At 42.6% G+C, this 26,754-nt stretch overlaps 1 protein-coding gene across 11 annotated transcripts in view; it reads right to left on the bottom strand.

The window, feature by feature from the left end:
* NEK11 (NIMA related kinase 11) overlaps positions 1–26,754 on the bottom strand; it is a 539,441-nt gene that overhangs the window by 393,796 nt on the left and 118,891 nt on the right. For all 11 annotated transcript variants that reach the window (XR_004538012.1, XR_004538011.1, XM_033930006.1 and 8 more), the window contains exons 4-6: positions 17,549–17,667; positions 11,949–12,013; positions 9,611–9,737 (exon numbers count right to left, since the gene is read on the bottom strand). Coding sequence is in view for 9 of the 11 variants with exons in the window: in XM_033930006.1 (XP_033785897.1) it covers positions 9,611–9,737; positions 11,949–12,013; positions 17,549–17,667 (311 nt within the window). In the remaining 2 variants the exon portion in view is untranslated. The remainder of the gene's footprint in view (positions 1–9,610; positions 9,738–11,948; positions 12,014–17,548; positions 17,668–26,754) is intronic.

A 26,754-nucleotide genomic window follows, 5' to 3' on the forward strand; every position in this document is an offset into this window, starting at 1 on the left:
CAAAAACTGAATTTCAGTCAGCGCAGAATGAAGTACAAACTTCTCAGCTCCGCGGAAAGAAAAGAACTGAGGAGACACGCCCGGTACATCGGGCGGGAAGGCACTGGCGCATGCGCGGTGCGGGCATCTCGAAACTTCTAAGTTTCTTCAAGCAAGACATGCTTTCAAGATGTCCGTGTCGGGGCTCTGTCGGATGACATCACCCACTAGTGAGAATACCTGCCTGCTTGTCCTGGGATAATTCCTCCTTTCTCCTATTTTGGCCAGTTTACTTAGAAGCAGTGCTGGAACCCAGGTGCCTTTTCATTTGCAATTTACTGGGGATTTTGCCTCTGTTTTACTAGATTCTGCCTCCTACTGTTCCTACTGTTATCATTTCAGCAATGGTTCTATTGCTGGAATTTATGCATATGGGTTCCTATGGCAACCCTGTATTATGGCCACCCTTATTGATGAAATCCAATCTATAATTGGCTAATACGCTTAATCCCTCGGGGAGGATGTCTGAACCAGGAAAAATATAAAATCAATACAAAAAATTCTCTAAATAATGGACATCAGTATGAGCTCTTAGTGTACGAATGGGAGATTATGGCTCGGGCTGTATCTCATAGGTGACCAGCACCAGACCAGAGTCTAAATGAGAACTGCCCCTTATATCATTTAGTCCTTTTCAAAGTTATCAAACTGTTGAGACCTCTCACACTCCCAATTTTAAGTCCTGGTCAGACATGCACACCGGGGGAGAAAGGGTGAAAAATACACAATATATAAATACATTCCCAAAAAACCATTAGATAATTTTTTGTATTGATTTTGTATTTTTCCTAGTTCAGACATCCTCCCCGAGGGATTAAGCGTGTTAGCCAATTATAGATTGGATTTTATCCTGGACTTTATTGGCTATTGTCCAAAGGGCTATATTTTTTGTACCCTTATTGATGACCATGATTCTCTTACCCTCAGAGACTGGAAACACTGCCTCCCTTGCAACCTCAGCCCCAGTCAGCCTCAGGTTTAGAGAATCATTGAACCCAGAGTCACCTCATAGCATTGCCAATGAGCCAGCCACTGGAGTGGCCCAGAAAAAAATGTTTATGTTCAGTCCTCCTAATCAACGTTGAAGCGGTTTGCAGTAATCGATTAGTAGGAAAGGAACTACAAACAATTAAAGGATAGAGAAAAGAAGGGAGGGAGGGGAGAAAAGAGGAAAAGGAGCCCACACAAGTAACCAGAGCACTCAACCAGCAAGCTCAACTCTCCAAGTCGAAAATAGTTTTCAAATGCACCAAGAAAACCCAAACTTCTTTAAAACTGCTTAGAATGACCACGGTCCATTTTGTGATATATATGGTTTCATTAATAAATAAATGTAGGCTGCTCACTAGAAGGAGAGGGTGACACCAGAGAAAAGAAAGATTTTATGGTGACTCTTTTTTTTAAATAAATAGTAAATGGAAACACCACCACTGCTACATTAATACAATGCAAAGGGCCCTGGCAGATATGGGGAGTCAAAACTCTACTCCTAAACTGGAGGGAAATTAAAAGACATAGGGCTCCTTCTACAAAGTGCGCTAGCGTTTTTAGCGCATGCACCGGATTAGCGCCCGCTACCCAAAAAACTACCACCTGCTCAAGAGGAGGCGGTAGCGGCTAGCTCGCGCGCACTATTCCACGCGTTAAAGCCATAACTCACCTTTGTAAAAGGAGCCCATAAAGTCAGAAAGTGACAACTGGGCAGCAGAGGTGTGTTTAAGTAAAAGCATGTTTATTGGTGACTCAGCAAAAAAGTATGTGCCATCCACCAAAGCGCAATCAAGGCAACAGTAGTTTAAATACAAAGTTCAATGTCCTTGAACCTGAAACATCCTCTGGGGCTCCTCCTCCTCCCTGTTTTTCTTCTTAGGTCCCCTCAGTTCATTTTAGCTCTAATCCTCTTTCTGTAAGGGAGTCTAAAGTATACCACCTAGTACCAAGGTTAGACAACCCCCAGATTATAAGTGCTCTGGACAATGCGAAGGGGTGCTGAACAGTTTTCAGCCCAGCCAGCCAAATTCCTAAATTCTGAGCATTATTTTGCCAATTTGCAGAAAGGAAATTCTATGTTTAGACATTGTTTCAGATCATACATTGAACCATATCCATGTCATTCTCTTTTTAGCTGGGCTGAGAACATTTCAGCACCCCCTTATATGTAAACACAAAATACCTACCCCCTTTTTACAAAACCATGGTAGCGGTTTTTAGCTGAATGCTCTGCGCTGTTCCTGATGCGCATAGAGTTCCTATGAGTATCGGGAGCAGCGCAGAGCATTCAGCGTGCCGGGGGGGGGGGGGGGGGGCTAGTGACTGACATACACTCGTGTTTAAGCCCATTACATTAACGGGTGCTAGAATAGATGTGTACACTTAACAGCCCACAAAATCTACTGAAAACTCACCGTGGGAGCTTTAACATCCTTTATATGGTCGATTTCTAGGCTTTAAACAGTTTTTCTGAATTTTTAATAATTTTTTCTCTTATTTTTTGTTGGACGCTGCGGGCCTGAAAATTGTTTGCTTTCCCCTTTGTTTCAGCAGACCCCTGTACCACTCACACACCCCTCCCCCCAAACCAAAGCAATATTGCTCACTGCCCTCCCAGAACACCCCCTTCCCCCAAACCAATGCAAAATCGCTCCCTGACCCCAATCAAGCACACCCCTCCTCCCAAATCAAAGCAATATCGCTCACTGCCCTCCCAGCACACCCTCTTCCCCCAAACCAATGCAAAATCGCTCCCAATCAAGCACACCCCTCCCCCCAAATCAAAGCAAGATCATTGCCTGATCCCAAACCAAGCACACCCCTTCCCCCAAAGCAAAGTAAGATCGCTTTCTGGCCCCCTAGCACACCCCCTTCCCCCAAACCAAAGCAAGATCGTTCCCTGACCCAAGAACACCCCTCCTCCCAAAGCAAAGCAAATCACTCTCTGACCCCCCCAGCACACCCCCTTCCCCCCAAACCATTGCAATATTGCTCACTGCTCCCCCTTCCCCCAAACCAATGCAATATCACTCACTGCTCCCCCAGCACACCCCCTTCCCCCAAAGCAAAGCAAGATCGCTCCCTGATCACAGTCAAGCACACCCCTCCACCCAAAGCAAAGCAAGATCGCTCTCTGCCCCCAGCACACCCCTTTCCCCCTAACCAAAATGAAATCACTCCCTGACCCCCAGCACACAGGTTTTGGAATATCTTGGGAAGGCAATGTGTAAACCGCCGAAGGCTCTTTCTTGCAATGAGGAAACCGCCGCAGCTCCTTCTACTGCGCATGTGGCGGCATGGAAGCACAAAACATGGAGGCAAGGAGTTTCAAGTGCGCATGCGCGCTAAGGGTTTTATTATGATAGATTATATTGAATGCTTATATACCACACTAGCCTTATGAGTTCAGCGCAATTTACAAGATAAAAAAAAAGGCCAATAAAATTCAGGATGATTATAAATTGTTCAGATGCCACATAACAGTTAATAAACTCCTGAAACAGAAATATCTTTAATAATCTTCTGAACATTGAATAGTTAGTTGCTAGTCTTATCCATTCAGGGAGAAAATCAGGGAGGGATTGATAAGAAAATAGCTTTAATAGTGTAGATTTATATTTAGCTTTTTAAACTAACGAATAAAGAAGGATCAGATAATGTGTTGAGTTGGGATCACAAATTCTAGCAGATAAATTAACAAGATTAGTCATACAGTCTGGGGACTGGCCCTAAAGAATAAGAAAAGTCATGGAGCACAAACTGAAAATAGCATGCGCTTCAATAGGAAACCAGTGAAGAATTTCAATCAAAAATTGATGAATATTTTCAAATTAATAATACAGAGGATGTATCTAAAGAAATATTACGGGATGCTTTTAAGGCAACAATGAGAGGTCAGATTATATCATTCTCAGCCTATTCTAAAAAACAATTAATAAAACAATTCATTGAGATAGAAAGAGAAATAAAATTTTTGGAGTCAAAGTTGATTAAAAAATGGGAGAATTCTACATTACAAGCTTTGTTAAAAGTTAAGTATAAATATAATGAGATTTCTTCTAATTTGGCTAGGAAAAATATTCTTTGTCAGCAAGCTTTGTATTATGGAAGTGCAAATAAGGCGGGAAGATTATTGGCTAATTATCTTAAAGTGAAAAAAAGAAAGATGAAAATGAATGCAATTAAAGATGATAAAGGAGTGATTCACTCTCAAATTAGATCTATTTTAAAAGTTTTTAACATATTATAAAAACCTGTATTCTTCTGAGTCTTATGATGATAAAGAAAAGGATGGGGTGGAGTTTTTAAGTTTGATTGAAGGTCCGAAGGTTCCTGATCATATAAAAAGGAGTTTGGAAGATCCAATATCGCTAAATGAATTACAAACAGCATTGAAGTCTCTTAGAGTAGGGACCGCTCCAGGTGGTGATGGTTTTTCAGTGGAGTTTTATAAAGCATTTCAAAATACCCTTTTACCTCATTTGTTAAATTTATATCAGAATCCACTTAAGAAAGGTTGCATATTAGGCACTATGGCAGAGTCATTGACCATTGTTTTGCCAAAGCCAAATAAAGATCCCATGTTGGTTTCAAATTACAGGCCTATTTCTTTGATAAATGTAGATGGTAAATTATTAGCCAAACTTTTGGCCCTGCGTTTGGCAAAAGCTCTTCCTTATATAATTGGTCTGCACCAAACAGGGTTCGTTGCTCAAAGACACTCATCTAATAACACTAGACTGGCTTTGCAAATGTTATACTTAACAAAGGAAATTGGAGATCCGGCTTTTTCTGTGTCCCTAGATGCAGAGAAAGCTTTTGATCGTGTGGAATGGACATTTATGTGTCAAGCCATGGAATGGTTTGGTATTGGTTCGGGATTTATACAAATGATTAAAACTCTGTATAGCTCTCCTGTTGCTAGGTTATATATTAATAATAATTTTTCTGATTGTTTTAAGTTGCAGAGGGGAGTTAGACAGGGTTGTCCTCTATCTCCTTTGCTTTTTGATATAGTGCTTGAACCCTTATTATTAGCTATTCAACAGGAAAAGGAGATACAGTGTATACTAAACTAAACTAAACTAAACCTTGGGTTTATATACCGCACCATCTCCACGAATGCGGAGCTCGGCACAGTTTACAGGAAGAAAGATGAGAGAGGAACTACAGTGGAGAGATTAAAGAGTTAGGTGTAAAGGGGGAAGGTGAGAGGCCTAAGAGGGGGGAAGTGTTACAGTTTTGAGAATAGCCAGGTTTTTAGGTGTTTGCGGAAGAGTTGGAGGGAGCTTGAGGTTCGGAGAGGGGAGGTGAGGTTATTCCAGATCTCAGTGATTCTAAAGGGGAGGGATGACCCAAGTTTGCCTACATGGGAAATATCTTTTATGGAAGGGAAGGATAGTTTAAAAATTTGGGAGGATCTGGAGGAAGTAGGGGTTGGGGAGTTCCAGGATAGAGGGATAACGGCAGGAAGGATGCCATGTAGGATCTTGTAGGCCAGACACGCACATTTGAAGTGGATCCTGGGGATTACTGGGAGCCAATGGAGCTTAGACAGGAGTGGTGAGACGTGATCAAATTTGCTTTTCGCGAAAACAAGCTTAGAATATAAAGTATCTGCATATGCGGATGATATATTACTTCATTTGAGAAATCCTGAAACAACCATTCCAAGTTTGTTGGTTTTGATTGAAAAATTTGAAAAGTTTTCAGGTTATAAAATAAATTGGACTAAATCAGAAGTTCTTCCTTTGAATGTGCATTGCACAAAAGGATTATTTGACTCATTACCTTTTATTTGGAAAGAAGAAGGAATAAAATACTTAGGTATATGGATAAAAAACACACTTGATGAGATAATTATAATGAATGAAAAAAGTTTATTGCAAAAAGTAACAGAGTTATGTGAGCAATGGAATCCTTTGCAGTTACCTTGGTGGGGAAGAGTCCAAACTGTCAAAATGATGATTTTGCCTGTGGTTTGTTATCAAATGGGAATGATACCAGTTTTTTTTCAGGGGTCTTTTTATAAAAAATTAAATAATATTCTTAGTAAATTTATTTGGCTGGGTAAAGCTGTAAGAATTGCTTTAGTGACTTTACAAAAACCAATTGAGGAGGGAGGGGTAAATTTTCCAAATTTTTATAGGTTTCATCAATCCTATATTCTGCGCCAAGGTATGTATTGGGTCCTCCCAGAACTCATGGAGAAGCTTCCAGATTGGTTATGGTTGGAATGGCAGCTCATGTCTCCTATTAGGCTTCGTCATCTGCTTAGCATTAAAATGCCTAGAATAAGGAAAAGCAACAGGATAATAATGGACACATGGACAACATTAAAATATGTTAATAGTTTAACTCCTCTTACTATTCAAAAATCTGTTTGTCAAAACATATGGCTAAACTCTAAGATACGAATAGGCGGTTTTATGATTGTCTGGAAGGATTGGATTGAGGCAGGAATACGTACTTTAAAAGATGTTATTTCTGATGGTAAACTGCTGGAGTTTTCACAATTGCAACATAAATTTGGTCTAAATAAAAAACAAAGTTATAAATAGTTGCAATTGAAGCAGGCCATTCAGGCAGGGTTCCCTGAATGGAAATCCTTAAATACTCATTTTACTCTAGAATTCTTATGCTTTCAGGCAGACTTTCTGGGTCACCAGGCCGCAAAGTGGTACAAAACATTATCTGGCTATTTAAATAAAAAACCAAAAACTGTACTTAGGGATATTTGGAGCATTGAGATTAAGTGTCAAATTAACGCATCTCAATGGCCATGTATTTGGTCTTGGAGGATGAGATGTACAAGGTCAGCGTCTATGAGGCAGACATGGTTTTTCCTGTTACATAGAGCTCTCTGGACCCCTGTTCGTTTACAAAAATTGGATTGCTCTAAGTCTAATAAATGCTAGCATTGTCATCTCGAGCCTGGAACTCTAGATCATTTATTATTTTATTGCCCTTTTATTAATTGTTTTTGGAAATTGATCTGGAGTCAAATAAATTGTATGTTGGAAAATCATGTAGCCCTGTCCTATGACACAATTTTATTTGGGGTGTCTATGAGGGCTAAGTGTCAGTTATCCTCTAATAATAACAAGCTTTTAATGATTTTAACAGGAGTTGCCATTCAACAAATAACATACAATTGGAAGGATTATAGAGGGTTAAATTACTGCTTTTGGTGGAGTTCGCTGTGTCACATGTATGAAATGGAAAAAACATTGGCAATTAAAAAAGGATATTTAAATAAATTTAAAGATGTTTGGGGGCCATTAATAGATTATTATAGTAAATAGATTATTATAATAAATAAATTGTATTTAACCCCATTTATTATGTATGTGTGGAGGGTGGGGGGAGGGGGGTTTAAAAGTGTTGGATATTTATAAAGATATATGTATGGGGTTGAGGGAGATAATTCTTGTGGTGTGAAATTTGTAATAATTTCAAGTGGAAATGTATATTATGAAGTGATTTATTGTACACTTGTTTGAAAATTTATAATGAATAAAGAAATTAAAAAAAAAGGAAACCAGTGCAATTTCACATATTGAGGTGTCACTCTCAAATTTTGAAATTCCACACATCAAATGCACTGCTTTATTTTGTGCTGTTCGAAGTTTTTGTTTATGTGAATCATGACACCCCAGATAAATAATATTGTAATAGTTAAAATGGAGTAGCATCAGAGTTTGCACTATAAGTCGAAAAACCTCAGGCTTAAAATATAGTTTTATCCTCCCAAATTTCCAGAAAAGTTGAAATACTTTTGTAATAACAGACTGTATTTGCAATTCAAAAGTGAGAAAATTATCCAAAATCACTCCCAGAATTTTTGAATTGTGTTTCTAACAAGTAAACAGTGCCATCAACAGTCAACTCGCTCACATTAATTGAATTAAAAGGGCTGCTCAATACTAAGAATTTGGTTTTCTCCATGTTTACCTTTAACTTAAATGCTGATGCCCAAACTTCTACAATGTTGAGAACCTGTTTAATCTTGGCAAGCTTGTCTTCCATTAGCTTAAACTGCTAGAAAGGGTCAGGGTCAGGGTCAAGCCCGCCCCCCACCCTCCCACACACACACACTTACTTTTATGAAGCCGCTTTAGCGTTTTTTTTTATCGCTGGCCGCAGTGGTAAAAGCTCCAACGCTCATTCTTATGAGCATTAGAATTTTTACCGCCATGGCCAGCAATAAAAAACACTAACACAGCTTCATAAAAGGAGGCCCAAGTTAGGAGCAGGGATTCCAGAATTTTCTTCTTTGTTCTGGGGAAGTAAAAAAGGTAAGGGGAAGGCAAGCCATGTGCGCGACAAGGTAAGGAGGAGGGGTGTCATGCCCTTAGGAAGACCGTACCTGGGGCAGACTGCCCCCCCTCACCATCCTTACTACGCCAATGTCTATATGCGTGGAGGGGCATAATCGATAGTGTGCCTAAGTCTGAGGTTGGATGTTTTCTGCAAGACATCCACAAACCCAGTAAGAAAAATGTCCATTTTCAAAGCTGCCAAACGTCTATCTTTTATTTTTGAAAATGAGCTAGGTATAAGTTTTGGTCCTTAGGATGTCTACCTTTTTTGCCCATTTTCAAAAATAAAAATGTCCAGGTGAAAAATGCACAAAAGCAAGTTTTGTAGACATACCCACCAACTACCTTGTTTGATCGCGGCAGAGGAAACCCCATCAGCTGAGCCAGTTTCAGGAATCCCTGAAACTGGCTCAGCTGATGTGGATTCCCCCTGCCAGGATCAGCTGAGCCACAGAGAACTACACAAGATCCCCAGATCTCCCCTGACATTCTCCGATGTCCCCTGACATCCCCCAACATTCCTGGGCCCCCCTCCTACATCCCCAGACCCTCCCCGTACCTTCAGATGAGAAAATGGCAAGAGAGAAGCCCACTCCCTCCTGCCTAAAGGGCCACATATTGCAAATGATGGGGCTTCCCCCTCCCAATGAATCTTGGGATAAAGTGGGAGGGGCTAAAGGCCCTAATTGGTTCAGAATCGCCAATCAGGTCATAAGTTGTTTGCTCTAGTAGTTTTTTAAGCAAACACTCATTAGCTGGGGAGGGGGGGGGGGTTCAAGGAAGCAGAGGAGGGCATAGGGATTTCTGCTTTCCCCTCCTGTGCAACAGCTTACCATAATGATCCCCAGCTAAACCAGACAACATCTGTGGGGCTAAGTTTTTCTCCAGCATTTTCAGCAACAATTTAAAAATTTAAAGCGGACAAATGCTGCTACCGACAAATTTCAGGTAGGATGTTTTGAAACAGTTTTCCAATATCAGCCCTCATTTTACTACAGTTGAACAAAGTGCCTGAACCACTCCTGTGCTTGTCAGAGAAATAAAATACAGGGTTTGGGCAGATCCTCGCTTTTAATTGGTTGATGAGATCAGAAGTGGGTGGGACCATGTCAAAACTATGCAAATTAGGCTTGATGAAAGCTATGTAGCCTTACTACTTACATACAATACACAAACCTAGTGAAATAAGACGGTTCTGTATTTGATGCATGGTATCTTCAGATAATCATAGAATTGAAAATAACTTGCTGCCTACTCACCAAATATCTGATTTTGAGTCATAGCCTTGGTGTTTCAGCGCTTCCGGACTCATGTAATAAGGTGTCCCAGTAAAGGTAGTTGCCAAGTCACATGATCCCATCAAAAGACGAGAAACCCCAAAGTCACCTTACCAAAAATATATATATATAAAAGGAAATTATGATTCTATAGCAAACTACCTGTGCATCAACTAGATAGAAAATTAAGTAATTAAACTAAATCAGACTTCAGTTTCAATGACATATATGACAGGTCTTATGCTGTTGTTTAGATCAGGTTCTCAGCACTACTCTTTCATGACCTCAAACATGGCTGGTTTTCCAGGTAACAAAGCTATGAAAAATGTCCTTGCTCTTGGCACGTGTATGCAAATTCATCTAATAAATATTCATTTATAGATATCCTGAAAACCAGATGTTTTCAGTTCAGAGTGGAGAGAAGGATGCTGAAAGGACATAGGGAAGACAGAGTAGGAGAAGACACTGAAGGGAAATGGGGAAGAGAGAGTGGGGAGAAGATGCTGGCAGAGAAGAAGACAGAGATGCCAGACTTTGGGGGGAGCGGAGGGAAGAAGATGGGTGCCAGACCAATTTGGAAGGGGGGAGAAAGGGAGAGGCACAGTAACAGAGCAAATGGAAGATGCAGAGAGAAGAGAGACAGTGGATGGAAGGAACTGAATGAGAAGATGAGGAAAGCAGAAACCAGACAACAAAGGTAGAAAAAAAATTCTATTTTTTTTTCTTTTTTGCTTCAGGATAAAGTAGTATATTAGTTGTGTTGATAAAAATTTATAAACAAAGCCCTGCCAGCTGAACATCTCTTTCTCCAGTTCAGCAGCCAGAACTTTGATTTATAAGGAAGAACTAAGCTAAATATTGCAGTACTGAGGCTTGTATGGATGCTGCGGGGACCGGTGACAGGGCGGTGAATTGGATGGTGGTGAATGGGATGGCAGTGACGGTGACGGGGCGGTGAAGGGAATGGCGATGACGGGGCGGTGAAGGGGACGGTGGGCTGGGGACGGTGCAGTGACGGGGACTGATTTTTTCCCCGTGTCGTTCTCTAATTAGTATCAGATCAGCCCCTCCTCTCCCATCCCTCAGCATTAGCATAAGCATAACCTCCCCTCTCCCAGTCCCCAACATTAGTATTAAAATAAGCCCCTTCTTCCATCAGCACACCCTTTCTCCCAGTCTCAACATCAGCTCCCTCCATTTCTCCCAGCTTCATTCTCTACCTTTTCAACTTCCTCCCATCCCTCTTCTCACAGCATAAGCATCTGATAACACTATCCTCCTTACACTTTCTACCTGCCACATTTTAAAAACCTGGAGCACAGTGGCAGGAGTTTCATTTATTTATTTATTCATTTATTTCGATTTCTATCCCGTCCTCCCAGGAGCTCAGAACGGGTTACAAGCCAACATTCACAGTTTGTTACATTGGACAGTACGTTTGGCAATACAATACTACAGTACAATACAGTACCATAATGGCAAGGCTGGATAGTACAGTAACTTAAGGACAGCTTGGATGGGGACATTCATATAAATTCCTGGGGAGGTAATACAGTAGAGTGGACCAGAGGGTTACGAACTAGTGGTTGTTGGTGGAAAGAGTTGAGGGAATTGTTTACGGTTGGACCTTTAATTGAAGAGAAAGGTCTTCACAGCTCTTTGGAAGGTCATTAATGAGTTCTGCAATCTGATTTGTGGGGGGGAGTTGGTTCCAGAGCTGTGGGATAAAGTGGCTGTAGGAGCATTTGCGGGCGGTTTCCATCAGGAGAGACCTTCCTGGGGGGATGCACAGTCGTCTCTCTACTCTAGAGTGGAGGGGGCAAGTAGGGGCGTACAGCTATAGCTTGGAACTTATGTAGGCTGGGGTGGTGGCATGGAATCTTTTATGCACTATTACAAGAGCCTTGAATGTGCAGCGTTTGTTGATTGGTAGCCAGTGCTCTGTGCAGAGGGCTGGGGAGATGGGGTTGTGATAATTGAGGTTGTATAGGAGGTGGATCGCTGTTTTTGGACTCGCTAGAGGCGGCTGAGTTCCTTTTTGGCTACTCCATTAAAGATGGAGTTGCAGTAATCCATCCTGGAGAAAACATAGGCATAGAGGAGTTGAGTTAGGTCCAGTTTGGAGATATATGGTTTGATCCTTTTCAGTTGGCACCGTTGCTCTGTGTCTCTTCGTCCAGGAATTTCCACCACTTAGGAGATTTTGAAATGTGAGAACAGCGCCTAGTTTACAACATGAGGACTGTATATTATATTACATGTTTAAGCAGTTTCTTATACATTTTAAAAAAACAGAACAATAATAATATGAAAACCTTACCAATTTTAAGATGATTGTTTTTCAGAAAAATATTCTTAGCTTTTAAATCTCTATGAAGTATTCTTCTGCAAATAAAAAAAATACAGCTATAAGTTAATCGGACTCCAAACCTAGGAGATATAAATACTCATTTAGCACAAATATATATAAAAAAAAATAAAAGGCATTCAAACAAAACGGAATTTGGATAACAGTTACACAACAAAGTGTCCTACTTAAAAAAAAAAAAAACAACAACTTACAATTTAGTTGGACACCCTTTGAAAATATGGTCCATGTTGCAATACTCCATCCTTAGTTCACTAACTCCCCTTTTTACTAAGCTATGCTAGAGGTTTCTACCATTGTCGGGAACGCTAAATGCTCCAACGCTACTCCTACACTCGTAGAATCCTCTACCACAACTTAATAAAAGAGGGCCTAAAAGTAGGTCAAGTTAAAAATCTATTCATCATAAATGTGAAGAACTCAAAGACCTGGATTCTGTATAGGACGCCCAGGATGGCCTACACCCGCCCAAAATAAACCCGATTCTGTAACCGACGTCCATGTTACAGATTCCAGTTATCACGGCAAGGGATCTCCCTGCTGCAATAAGTATAGCGGCCACCAGTCCCCCCACAAATGATGGAGGGAGCTCAACCCTTCCTGCCCGAAGATCCAAGACCCCCCCCACCCCCGACAAAGATCGAGGCAGGAGAGAGCTCAAACCCTCCTGCCCGAAAACCCAAGTCCCCCCACCCCTCAGACGAAGAATGAGGCAGGAGGGAGCCCAACCCCTCCTGCCTGAAGACCACCCCCCACGCCTAAACCCCCACCACCACCACTATCCTTGAAAAGTTGGATGGACGGGATTTCTAACCGGCTAGCCTCCTATGGGCGGGGCCTTAGGCACATGGGTCAATGGAGGCATGCCTGCCAGCCAGACGGTAGGAAGACCTGTCCGGCCAGCTAACTTTTCAAGGTTAGTGGGGGGAGTTAGCCAGGGTGGTGGTCTGCCACACATGAGAGTGTCTTCGGGCAGGAGGCTCCCTCCTGCCTCGATCATCTTTAGGAGATGGGGGGTCTTGGGTAGGAAGGGATAGGCTCCCTCGCTGCAATCTTCATCAGGGGTAGGGGGTTCTTCGGTTCTCAGACAGGAGGGGTTGGGCTCCTTCCTGCCTCAATCATTCGAGGAGGACTGGCAGCCACAGCCGTGGCCGCTATACTTATCGCAGCAGGGAAATCCCTTGATGCAATAAGTATTGGCCGTGTCTACTTACAATATAGGCCAGCATTTTGCTGGCCTACATTGTACACATCTCCCACTAGTCTAGGGAGATGCGTAGGGCCACCTAGGTTCACCTAAGGCTACCACCTAGCCTTAGGCGATCTTAGGCAGGCTTGCGGGCCTCCCTAGGCTCCCGGAAGCGCCTTCAATATAGTCAGCCTGCCTGGGGAGCATTATTTTAAAAAACATGCATCCCGATTGGCTGAATAGACAGCTGTAGTATGCCTCCAGCTGCTTACAATTGGGATGCACTTTGCAGAATCTGGGCAAAAAAAATATACCTACAAGAAGGCTACCAGACATAGTTAATAGCAGACCTATAGAGGGACATTTTCAATATGATGTCTAAGTCCAAGTTTGGTTGTTTTGTGAAGTACATCCAAAAATCAAATAAAGAAAATGGTCATTTTCAAAACTGCAAAACGTCTTTTCTTTTTTTTCCAAAAAAGACCTTATTATGTTTATTGGAAGCATCTATAACGCTACTAATGACTAGGGAGTCAGTTCAGAGCGGTTTGTATGAGTTTCAGTAAAGTTGTTACAATACATTAGCTTTGGTAGGGGGGTTACAAAACACAAGCTTCAGTAATGGTGTTACCATATTTGAGTTAAATATATGTACATCTTACCTATATATACCATCTATGTACATGTGGAGGGACATAATCAAAACAAACGTCTAAGTCTGTTTTGGGCTTAGTGAGCTAGTCACTCAAAGTGCCGATAATCGAAATGGGTTTTTAGACTTATTCAGAGACTTTTTAGGCCTCTGAATCCTGCTGTGCGCCCAGAGCTGAAAGAGGTATTTTTGAAGGAGTTGTTAGGGAGGGATGTGGGTCGACCTAGACTTAGGCGTACTGCAGGGATAATCAAAAGTTTTAGGAGGCTGCCTGGACAGAACTTAGGCAATCTAAAAACAGGTCTAAGTGCACAGAAGGTATCCAAAGTGACCAGATAACCACTGCAGACACAAAGTAGATGCCCCCACACACTCCCCTAGTGATCATTGACACCCCCACCCCCACACACACACCGCCATATAAAATCAGAATAAAAATGTACATACCTGCCTCCAGAACATCAGCACCTGGCATAGGAAAGCCTAGTAGAGCTGCAGAGGTGGCTTAAGTAGTCTGGGGGATGGGCTACTGAACCATAGAGAGGAGGACCCAGGCCCATAAACTACTCTAACCACTACATTAATAGTGGAAAATGTGAGCCCACCAAAAAAACCCTACTGCCATATAGTGCCAACTGCAGCCACAAAGGCTATTGGGATTGTAGACAGGTGGGTATAGTGTGTTTTTGGGGATGTTTTGCGGGCTTACCACAAACATCGCACCAGAACTCTCTTATAGGTTATGTGGCACCCTTTTTGTGAAGTTCACAGCAGTGCCCTATAAGGTGCCTCACTGCTCTGTTGCCATATCTGAGTGGCCAATCTGTCACAATGATGGCCCCTCCTATATCCAAATGGTCTTGTTCTGGATGTTTCAGACTTGGACAAATTTTTGGTGGAGAATGTGGTATAAAGATAGACGTAGTGGCAGTCTGGACGTACAGATAGACGATTTTCGGAAAAAAATATTTTAGACGAACTTTTCGAGAATGGACATTTTTTTGTTGCTGACTTTGGGCAACTACATCCAAATCGGACTTAGATGTTTCTTTTGATTATGCCCCTCCAAGTGGCCAGCCCGCTAAGAATTCTGGCCTCTTGTATGTCCCAATGGTTGGTTTTTGTGTATTTTTCATTTGGATGGGTTTTTTTTTCCCCAAAAATGGTTCAAAAAGATAGACATACTGAGGACAAATACATCTAGGAAATAGCCATTTTGAAACCATTCTGAAATAGCCATTTTGAAAACAAAAGATAAGACATTTTTCTGATTTGAAAATGGTCTTTTCTCTACTGGATTTTTGGACAAATCGGATGTAGATGTCATATAAAAAATGCCCCTCCATATCTTCTTTTATGTCTCATGTAGCAGGCTCTGGGGGTGGGAAGGGGGGAGAAAAATGAAAATTATAGTAGAAACGTTTCTGTCCATTTTATCATCCATGGTTTGGCTGATGATGTATATTGCACCAAAATTTTGTATTGTTGGACTGTCTTTAATAAAAATTATTTAAAAATAAAAATTGAGTTCCATGGACTGTTAAAATTTCACAGGACAACTCATTTTCTGGTTTCAGTTTAACAACTCAGTGTGAGTAGGATTGGAGGTATTCCAGAGCTGTTGCTTAAAGTTAATTGGATGGCAAAAACATTCAGCGCTTTGCAGTTAACTTTAACCAGTTAAGTCAGACCTCAATAGCAGATCGCAAATTAACTGGATATGTTGTCTATTTAACTTTAACTAAATAACCTACCCCTAAATATCAGCCATCATATAGATCTAATTATTCCTATATTTAGGCTTAAAAGTTTCACAACCACCCCCCACCACCACCTTTTACAAAACTGTGAAAGTGGTTTTTAGTGCAGGCCAGTATGCTGATGCTCAGAGTTCTAGCCCTAGCCCCGCCCCCAATCCTGCCCTAGCCCCGCCCCCCATTTCTTCCATTCATTTTTCATGTACACACAATACCTTATTATTTCATAATGGTAACCATAAAATTTTAAAAAACACAAAGCACCTTATACGCATAGAAAATGTTAATTATCATTTATATTTGGGGGGTTTTCAACGATGTCACCTCAGTAACTATAGAAAAATAGACAAATATAGTGCAAAATATAGACAGCAGATATAAATTCTCAAAACTGACACATTATCCACTAAATTGAAAATAAAATCATTTTTCCTGCCTTTGCTGTCTGGTGATTTCATGAGTCTCTGGTTGCGTTTCCTTCTGACTGTGCATCCTATCTTTCATTTCTTTCTGCACTCAGGCCCAACAATTGTCCTTTTCTATTCCCTCCCTCCTTCCTTCCTATGTCCTTGGTGCCCCAGTGTCTTCATATATCCTTAGTGCCCCTTTCTATGTCCTTAGTGCCCCCAGCGCATCCTTGCTATGTCCTTAGTGCCCCCAGATCCAGTGTCAGTTCTCTTTTGTACCTTTGTTCCTGGTCTCCCTCTCTCTCTCTCCCTCCTCTGTTATGATCTTGCCTCTCTCTTCTCTTCCTCAAGGGCTCTCCCTCTCTGTCTGCACCTCCCAAAGTCCTGCTTCTGTCTCCTGTCTTTCCCCTTTGGTCCAGGCCTTTATCTCTCTAGTCTTTTTTCTACTTACAATCCCCCCCTTCCTGCCATTTTCTCTCCTTCCTTCCTTCATCCCTCCTTCCTATATCCCCTCACTGCCTTCTAGCCTTTGGCCAACCCCCTCCCAAAAAGCCTGCCGGCCTACCTCCCCCAAAGCCAGTCTGCCTGCCTACCTCCCCCAGAGCCAGCCTGCCTGCCTACCTCCTCCAAAGCCTGCCTACCTCCCTTCCTCTCCCAGAGCCAGCCAGCCAGCCAGCCTCCTGCCTAACCTCCTTCCCCCCCCACCATGGAAAACAAAAGCCTCCCTCCAGGCCCGATTTAAACCCCCTCCCCCGGTCTACCACTGCTGTTCCTCTGCTTACCTCCCCGACGCTAATCGCGCCCAGAAGTCTTCTTCCTGACGTCAATTCTGACATCGGAGAGGACGTTCTGGGCCAGCTAGGCAGTGATTGGCTGGCCCGGAACATCCTCTCCGACATCAGAATTGACGTCGGGAAGAAGGCTTCCAGGTGCGACTAGTGACAGGGAGGTAAGCAGAGGAGCAGCGGCGGTGGACCGGGGGGGGGAAGTTTAAATCGGGCCTGGAGAGAGGCTTTTTTTTTTTTGGTGCGGCAGGGGAGGGACAGGAAGCGATCACCTGTCCCGTTGTCCCCGCGCACAGCTTCGGGACACTGTCCCTGAAAACAGGACATTTTGGCGTCCCGAAGCTGTGTGTGGGGACAACGGGACAGGGGATCCGAAAACAGGACTGTCCCGTTCAAACGGGACATACCTTAGTTATGGTATTCAGAACACTATAAAGTCGAATTGTTACTGATCTCCCTCCTCTGCACCTTTAAGGGGAGGATCTGATGGGATGCTGCTGCTCAGGTTGAATGATACTTGTGAGAAAGTACCTCTGGGAGAAAGGATATATCACTTTCCATACAGCCGTGAGTTCAGTGAAAGTAGTCTCTATGCTCCCACAATCTTATAGAGGACTTCTCCTCTTTCCTTCTTCCTCTGTATATATATCATACATCTGTTTTTATTATGTATGTTTTCTTGTAAACCGCCTAGGTTTAGGCAGAGTATAAAATTTTAAAGTACCGTAAATAATAAATATATAGACGATAAAATTACTATACCTTTCATGCATGTAGTTGACACCAAGCAACAACTCTATAAACCATTCTACAATTTGACACTCAGAGAACATGTCCCCAGCTTTCTTGTATTCTTGAATTTTAAGGTCCAGGTCTCGACCCTGAAAAAAAAAAGGTTAAAACTTAACATGTTTTTCAGTTCTTGATCATTTGCTCAAATTTGTGTAATGCCATCAGTCAAACCTGTACCACAGAACTGTAGAGCAAATATGTCTATAAAAGATCACTAGCAGATTTGTAAGTCATAGGTCTTATTTTGTAATAGTTTCTCTAAAACACTCTAGGAATCAGTGATTGACATTTCTTATTATTCTAAAGCTGTGGCATACATTGATATTTATGATAGGGGATTTGGAATGATGATAGCCCCATCATAACACCTTTTGCCCTCCTCAAAATCGTGAGCTTAGCGATCCCCAACATATATTCCCTGTCACAATAAAGACAAAGGACAATAAAGACAAGGGGGGATCCTTTGAAAGGGTGAGAGACTTACAACCTCCTTCCTGGTCTTCTAACAATTACTTTCACTTCCAGTTAGCTGATACTCTTGATGAAACTCAGGGAGAAGTCAAAAAGTTCTACAAATGAGGTCCACCAGAGTGTTTTATTCCACTGATGGATTAAAGTAGAAGCACTGAGGATTCAATCATTCCTTACTGCTGAATTCCTCAGACTGCTAAATGTTCATGATACATCAAGCTCAGGAAGACAATGGAACTGCAGACTAGTGCTGCCTGATTCAGGAAAAAATATTTTGATTCTATTCAGCCTATTGCTTATGTTCTTATGTTCAATTCGATTCGATTTTCCTGCCCAATTGGGTATTTTTTTTCAGACATCCTGGTGGGTTTATTTTATAGCTTCACCCCCTTTGCCCTCTCCTACCCACACTGGTACTGTGATGTAAACAAAATAAACAAACAAAAAGACCTTTCCTCTCTCTGTTAAATCCTAGCTCACATTCGCGGTTCAAATCTTACAAAACGGAAAATAAATCTTACAAAACGGAAATAAAATTATTTTTCTACCTTTTGTTGTCTGGTCATTATTGAAATCATGTTGGTCCCAGGCTCTAGTTGTCTTATGCTAACTCACTTGCCAGGGTCTCATTCTTTCTTCTTTCTCCGTGCTAACCATCCATCTTCCATCTCTGTCCTCCCCTTCCCTCCCCCAGAGGTCTGGCATCTTTCCTTTTTTCATTTCCATCGCTGCAGCGATGGACCCCCATCCCCATATCCACCATCTCTCCTTTTCGCAACTACCCTTTCATCCAGCAGCTCTCCCTCCTTCCCCACCACCCCAGGGTCAACCAGCTCTCCCTTTCTCTTCCCAACTACTCTCCTACCCAGTATCTCTATCCCCTACCCCCTTTCCACACCATCCCTTGTGTCCAACTTCTCTCCCTTTCTGTTCCTTCCCTCCCTAAATCCCATTGTTCACCATCTCTCTCCCAGTCGGATCCTTCATCATTTTCAAGGAAGCACGAGATCCAGATTTTTACCCAGTACTCTGCTCTTTGTTCCCGTCCTGATCTTACTAGTTTCTCTTGCTATCTCTTTTTAACATGTCCTCTTCCCTCAACCAAACTCCAGCAGTTTCTCTGGCTAGCTCCCCACAGGCCAATCTTTCTCCCTTCAGCCTGTCCCAATCATCTGGGGCCAGCAGTTTCTCTGACTAGCTACAGTCCCCATAGGTCAATCTCTCCCTGTCCAGCCTGTCCCACTCATCTGGGCCTGCTCACACGTCCAGAACTCTATTCTCCCATCCCCCGTGGGATCCTTTACTTGCTCGCTGCACTTTTACTCTTGGGTCGCACGGGCAGCGAGAGTGAAGCAAACACGATGCCTTCAGCAGCCCCGGAAGTCTATCACTCAGCTACAGTTTCGTGTCCCTGCATAGGCAAGAATTCTCCCAAAGATGCACAACATGGGAAGTCTTTCATCCATTCTGACCCCATGACAGTTGTCGGTAAAACACTGATCTCTCCATTAGTCGCTGTTCCGCCCTACCCGAACCTGTTCCTCGCTCTGCACAGCACACAAATTCCGACTTCCACAGCGCATAAACCATGCCAGGAAACCAAACCTTACCCTTCTCTATGGTCAGACGCTGTAACAGAGGAAAAGCTTCCAGGGCTCGCAAAGGCAGCATGTTTGTAACGCTGCCCGAGGCCCCGACGATGAACACGTGCAGTGCTGGTAAATAAGTACTGGATCCCGCAGGGAGGTGGGGGGTGGAATAGAGCTCCGGACAGGTGTACAGGTCTTGTATTGAAGATGACTGGCATAGCCTCATGCACTTCCTGACTGATCCCACCGAATCAGCAAGGCCAATTTAAAAAAAAAAAATAAAAATGAATCGATTCACCCAAAGTGAATTGGTGAATCGATTCGAATCACAAATCGGGCAGCACTATTGCAGACCATGACCAACAAGATCAAATGGTGAAGACAGGTCTGAAGATATCAAGATTACAATATCCTCATGGAGGTTTAAGTAGATCTCTGCCAGCATAACCGTTAATAATGACCCTGCACTCTAGCTCTCTCTAAATCCTGATTGTCTAGGTAGAGGGCGTAAAATAGGGATAAACTAATATAAGATTATTTTTCTAGAACTTTTTATAATAAAAGCAAATGTGAAATAGGCTGATAATTGGATGGAAGATCTTTGATCTAAATTAGATTTCTTAAGCTATGGACAATCAATGTGTTCTTCCAGTCTAAAGGTGCATAACTTTTGGGAAAGGTTTAGTTACAGCATTAGCAGTAAGACAGGACCCAACTTTTGAATGCTTTCTTTATAATACTGCAGGATGTGGATCCAAACAAGAAGTTGGTCTGAGTCACCATTACTTTCTCTAATGTGGACCTTACACAAGGAAGGCAACTGAGACTAGATGGCTTGAACCTCTGTCTCCACAAATAAGACTGCATCCCCTCTAGAGGCTGACCAAATTTTGGTTACAGTTTTAGTTTTAGCACTAAAACTGGCTCAAAGTCATTTTTCTGCCTGGTTTCAGTTTTGGCCTTGGCCAAATTGGCCAAAAACTTATTTCAATTTTCAGCCATGTTTTCAGTTTCAACTTGAATACTGTGGGTTTAGCAGAGGGATGCAGGTTGCAAGCTGTAACAATACTCGGAGATCCTCACTGATTCTCACATTCCTACAACCAAAGTTTTCAGTTTCAGCCAAAACCAGGTGATGAATTTTGGCTACAGTTTCAGTTTTGGTTTTGGCCATAAGCATTCAAATAATTTTTGGTGGCAGTTTCAGATTCAGCTAAAACTTTAAAAAAGCAGTTTTGGTTGGTCTCTAATCTCCTGGATCACTTCTAGAAGATTTTCTAAGACCTAGCAAATTCCTCAGCTATACGGCCCGTTGAAAGAGGAGAATCTGGGGCTGATGGTGGCACTAGCTCTCCTAATGTCTGAAATAAATTTCTAGGTTAGTTTGCCAATGACTGAATTAATATGCATAACTCTGGATGTTTTACCTTTTGACCTCTTTCATATAAAACCATAACCCTTCTTTGCAAAGATCATAGTCCATGGTCTTAGGCTCCTCCCAGTGTATCCTGCACTGGGCAGGGGACCTAAAACCCTGATTGGCTCAAACTCCTAAGGCCTCTCCTCTGGGCGGGTCCTTAGGTGTTTGAGCTTATCAAGACCTTACGTCCCTCCCGGTGCATTTCAAAATGAAAAGTGTTAAGAAAAGGGTGGAATAATTTGTAAGTTTCATGGCTCCATGTCATTCTCTTTTTAGTTGGGCTGAGAACTTTTCAGCAGCCCCTCATATAGATTATATTTTTGTTCTGTGGGCTGGGCATTGTTTATCTTTAGACAATCTTGTAGGATGGCTTAATTCACATGACTCGTGCATTAAATTTATATCACAGTGCTCCTTTAATGAGATATCTTTTCTGGATGTGCAAGTTATACAGGAAAAAAAAAAACAGTTTTAGGATTCAAGTACCGTATACTGTACATGGAATCCACAGACAGAAATGCATTGCTTCAGTTTAACAGCAGTCATTCAGCACGGCTCTCTGTGCCAAAAACTGCTAGCGCAGTTTAATAAAAGAGGGGGTAAGTCTACTTTTTTCACAACTTTTGAGGATTCGACAGATTTGTTCCACCACTGGTGACTTCAAATATCAGTCAAAATGTTTTTTTAGAAAGATTGGAAAATCATGCAATGACAGGTATATAGCAGAGTCAAATTGTAATTTGTTGCTTTGACTGAAGTGGGAATTTAATGAAGATTCTGATATAAAGACATATATTTTAAAATATATGACAAGAAGTGGAGAAGTGGTGTGAATCACTAAACAGCACTGGAGGACAGTATAAGCTCATTCTGTATTTAAGGATGTTCATTTTCAAATTAGCTTTTTCTGAGTTCAAGTATGCCAGCCATTGGATTTTTCCTTTGCTAAAATATAACTTTTCCAACTGGAAAAATGGTTGGAAATGTTCCCCAAATTTTTTTCCCATTCTTAATATCACTTACATATATTTACTTTAAGGGGTCCTTTCACTAAGGCGCGCTAGCCGATTTAGCACACGCTAAACGCTAACGCGTCCATTATATTCTATGGATGCGTTAGCATTTAGCACGTCCTAAATCATCTAGCACATCTTAGTAAAAGAAGGGGTAAGTTCCAAAATCTTAATTTAGCCACCATTCGTTGCTAAAGGCAGAAAAGTCTAAAATCCATTTCCACGTTCACATTTGATGGTTGACAAATCACCAGGCTCTGGGTCTGTGGATCATGGATTACACATGAGGAAGTCTGGATAAATTATTTTCAAAGAGGCAAGGTGAAACTCTCATTTAGCATTCTAATTTCGCCTCCATCTTTTTTTCTTTTTTAATTTCAGTTTATAAAGTAAAGATAACAATGAGCACAGAGGTCAACTTATAATAAGATAATTGTGCTACAGGGAATTGGAGAGAGAGGATACTCTGCCTTGGTCTTACCTCATAGTTATAATGGCTTAATGTCAGGCATTATTAACCTTTATTAATTCATGAATATATTAAATACCACATTAAATGAGTGTTATTAAAATCTGTCTCATTCCCTTATGCAGATTAAGACATAAAGAATGAGACTCTCAAAGAAGTACTAGAGTCACAAAATATTGAACTGTAGAAAAAAAGAAGAAAACAAATCTAAAATGATGCAGAACTCAATTTCTTTCTGATTTCTTCCATATTTTTCTCCAATAAAAAAATCAAGTACAAAAGCCAGTCTTCTGTACTATAGGCAGCAGGGTGTAACTATTCAAGATTAATGTCCAATACTGTTTGTACAATATGTGGCCTATACACTAAGGGCTCCTTTTACGAAGCCGCGGTAGCGGTTTAACGTGCAAAATAGCATGCGCTAAACTGCCAGCCATGCTAGCCGCTACCGTCTCCTCTTGAGCAGGCGGTAGTTTTTCGGCTAGGGCAGGGGTTAGCGCGTGATGAAAAGTCCCATGCAATAAAGCCACTAACGTGGCTTCGTAAAAGGAGCTTAAGCTGCAATAAATGCTTAATGCATAAATTAGCACACATTAACAGCATGGCGGCACAAAAACTGTTAAGAGGGGCATTTTCAATAGGACGTATAAAAATCTGTGTTTGAACATTTTTGGAAAGATGTCAAGAAATCCAGTAGAAAAACTGTCCATTCTCAAAACTGCAAGACATTTCTTTTTCTTTTTCTTTTTTAAAGACCTATGTAGACGTTTTGATCCTTAGTACGTCTATCTTTTTGGGCCATTCTCGAATATAAATATGTTCACATGAAAAATGCACAAAAAGCACAGTTACTTACCGTAACAGGTGTTATCCAGGGACAGCAGGCAGATATTCTTGACTGATGGGTGACGGCACCGACGGAGCCCCGGTACGGACAATTTTAGAGTGATCTCACTCTAAGAACTTTTAGAAAGTTCTAGCTCGGCCGCACCGCGCACGCGCGAGTGCCTTCCCGCCCGACAGAGGCGCGCGGTCCCTCAGTTAGTATAAGCCAGCTAAGAAGCCAACCCGGGGAGGTGGGTGGGACGCAAGAATATCTGCCTGCTGTCCCTGGATAACACCTGTTACGGTAAGTAACTGTGCTTTATCCCAGGACAAGCAGGCAGCTATTCTTGACTGATGGGTGACCTCCAAGCTAACAAAAAGAGGGATGGAGGGAAGGTTGGCCATTAGGAAAACAAATTTTGCAAAACAGATTGGCCGAAGTGACCATCCCTTCTGGAGAATGTATCCAGACAATAATGAGATGTAAAAGTGTGAACTGAGGACCAAGTAGCAGCCTTGCAGATTTCCTCAATAGGAGTGGAACGGAGGAAAGCTACAGATGCTGCCATTGCTCTGACTTTATGGGCTGTGACAGAACCTTCCAGTGTCAGTCCGGTCTGAGCATAACAGAATGAAATGCACGCTGCAAGCCAATTAGACAACGTACGTTTAGAAACAGGACGTCCCAATTTATTCGGATCAAAGGACAGAAAGAGTTGGGGAACTGATCTGTGGGGTTTCGTACGCTCCAGATAGTAAGCAAGAGCCCTTTTACAATCCAAAGTATGCAGAGCTTGTTCCCCAGAATGAGAATGAGGTTTTGGAAAGAAAACAGGTAAAACAATGGATTGGTTGAGATGAAATTCAGAAACAACCTTGGGGAGAAACTTTGGATGTGTACGCAGAACCACCTTGTCATGGTGAAAAACCGTAAAAGGTGGATCTGCAACCAGTGCATGAAGCTCACTGACCCTCCTGGCAGAGGTAATGGCAATAAGAAAAAGTACCTTCCAAGTGAGAAATTTGAAAGGAGAGGTAGCTAAAGGTTCAAATGGAGGTTTCATTAAAGCGGAAAGAACCACATTGAGATCCCAGATAACCGGAGGGGCTTTAAGAGGTGGTTTCACATTGAAAAGCCCACGCATGAACCTGGATACCAGGGGATGAGCTGAAAGAAGTTTTCCATGGACTGGCTCATGAAAAGCTGCAATGGCACTGAGGTGGACCCTGATGGAAGAGGACTTCAGGCCAGAATCAGACAAAGAAAGAAGATAATCCAACAACGTCTCCACCGCTAGGGAAGTGGGATCAAGATGATGAAGAAGACACCAGGAAGAAAACCTCGTCCACTTTTGATGGTAACATTGTAGAGTGGCTGGTTTCCTGGAGGCATCCAGAATGGAACGAACGGGCTGAGACAAAAGAGTATCAGTCGAGTTCAGCCCGAGAGATACCAAGCCATCAGGTGTAGAGACTGGAGGTTGGGATGCAGAAGGGTTCCCTGCTGTTGCGTAAGCAGAGAAGGAAACAGAGGAAGAAGAAAAGGTTCCCTGGAACTGAGTTGAAGTAGAAGGGAGAACCAATGTTGCCTGGGCCACCTCGGAGCAATCAGAATCATGGTGGCTCGTTCCCTCTTGAGCTTGAACAAGGTTCTCAACATGAGAGGTAGAGGAGGGAAGGCGTACAGGAACAGATTCGACCAGTCGAGGAGAAAAGCATCTGCTGTGAGACGGTGTGGAGAGTAAAGTCTTGAGCAGAAACGGGGCAGCTGGTGATTGTGAGGAGCTGCAAAGAGGTCTATCTGAGGAGTGCCCCATTGAGTGAAGATAGACTGTAGAGTTACAGGGTCGAGTGTCCACTCGTGAGGCTGGAGAATTCTGCTGAGTTTGTCCGCTAATGAATTCTGTTTCCCCTGAATGTAAATAGCTTTCAGGAAGAGATGATGGTCTATGGCCCAATTCCAGATCTTCTGGGCTTCCTGGCATAAAAGGCGAGAGCCTGTCCCACCCTGTTTGTTGATGTAGTACATCGCAACCTGATTGTCTGTGCACAACAGAAGGACCTGAGGAAAGAGAAGGTGTTGAAAGGCCTTGAGGGCGTAAAACATCGCTCTGAGTTCCAGGAAATTGATTTGATGCTTCTTTTCCTGGGCTGACCAAAGACCCTGAGTCTGGAACTCGTTCAAGTGAGCTCCCCATGCGTACAGAGAGGCGTCGGTGGTGATGACTAGTTGATGAGGAGGCTGATGGAACAGAAGACCTCTGGATAGATTTGAGGATACCAACCACCATTGCAGAGACTGACGAAGAGATGATGTCACAGATATGTGTCGTGAGCAAGAGTCCGACGCTTGGGACCACTGGGTCGCAAGGGTCCATTGAGGAGTGCGCAGGTGAAGACGGGCATGAGGTGTGACATGAACTGTGGATGCCATGTGTCCCAAGAGCACCATCATTTGTCTTGCTGAGATGGACGGCAGAGGAAGTACCTGGTGACATAGAGACTGAAGGGTCTGAAGCCGATTGGATGGCAGGAAAGCTCTCATGAGGAGTGTGTCTAGGATCGCTCCAATGAATTGAAGTCTCTGAGTGGGAATGATATGAGATTTGGGTAGATTGATCTCGAATCCCAGAAGTTGCAGAAACTGGATGGTTTGGTTGGTGGCCAGAAGGACCGCTTGGGCAGAAGTGTCTTTGATCAACCAATCGTCCAGGTAAGGAAATACCTGCAGGTGGTGAGAGCGCAGAAAAGCCGCCACCACAATGAGACATTTGGTGAATACCCTTGGAGATGAGGCAAGACCGAAGGGCAGCACCTTGTACTGGTAATGACAATGATTGATCATGAATCGGAGATATGGTCTTGAGGTTACATTGATCGGTATGTGAGTGTAAGCCTCTTTGAGATCGAGGGAGCATAGCCAGTCGTTTTGATTTAGAAGGGGATAAAGTATGGCTAAAGAAAGCATCTTGAATTTTTCTTTTACTAGATGAATGTTGAGATCGCGAAGGTCCAGGATGGGTCTGAGATCTCCTGTCTTTTTGGGAACTAGAAAGTAACGGGAGTAGAATCCCTGCCCCTTTTGATCTAGAGGAACTTCCTCTATAGCGTTCAGAAGGAGGAGGGATTGGACCTCCTGAATAAGGAGGGCTGATTGAGGACTGTTCAAAGCAGACTCTTTTGGCAGGCTTTGAGGTGGGAGAGTCTGAAAGTTGAGAGAGTAGCCGTGGCGGATGATGTTGAGGACCCATTGGTCCGAAGTGATTACTTCCCACCGGCTGAAGAACAGAGAAAGTCGACCTCCTATTGGTTGAGGCAGGAGAACAGGAATAGGGATACTGGCTATACTGCGGAGAATGAAGTCAAAAGGGCTGTGACTTCTGCTGAGG

Source organism: Geotrypetes seraphini, chromosome 2, assembly GCF_902459505.1.
Source record: "Geotrypetes seraphini chromosome 2, aGeoSer1.1, whole genome shotgun sequence".
Taxonomy (NCBI): domain Eukaryota; kingdom Metazoa; phylum Chordata; class Amphibia; order Gymnophiona; family Dermophiidae; genus Geotrypetes; species Geotrypetes seraphini.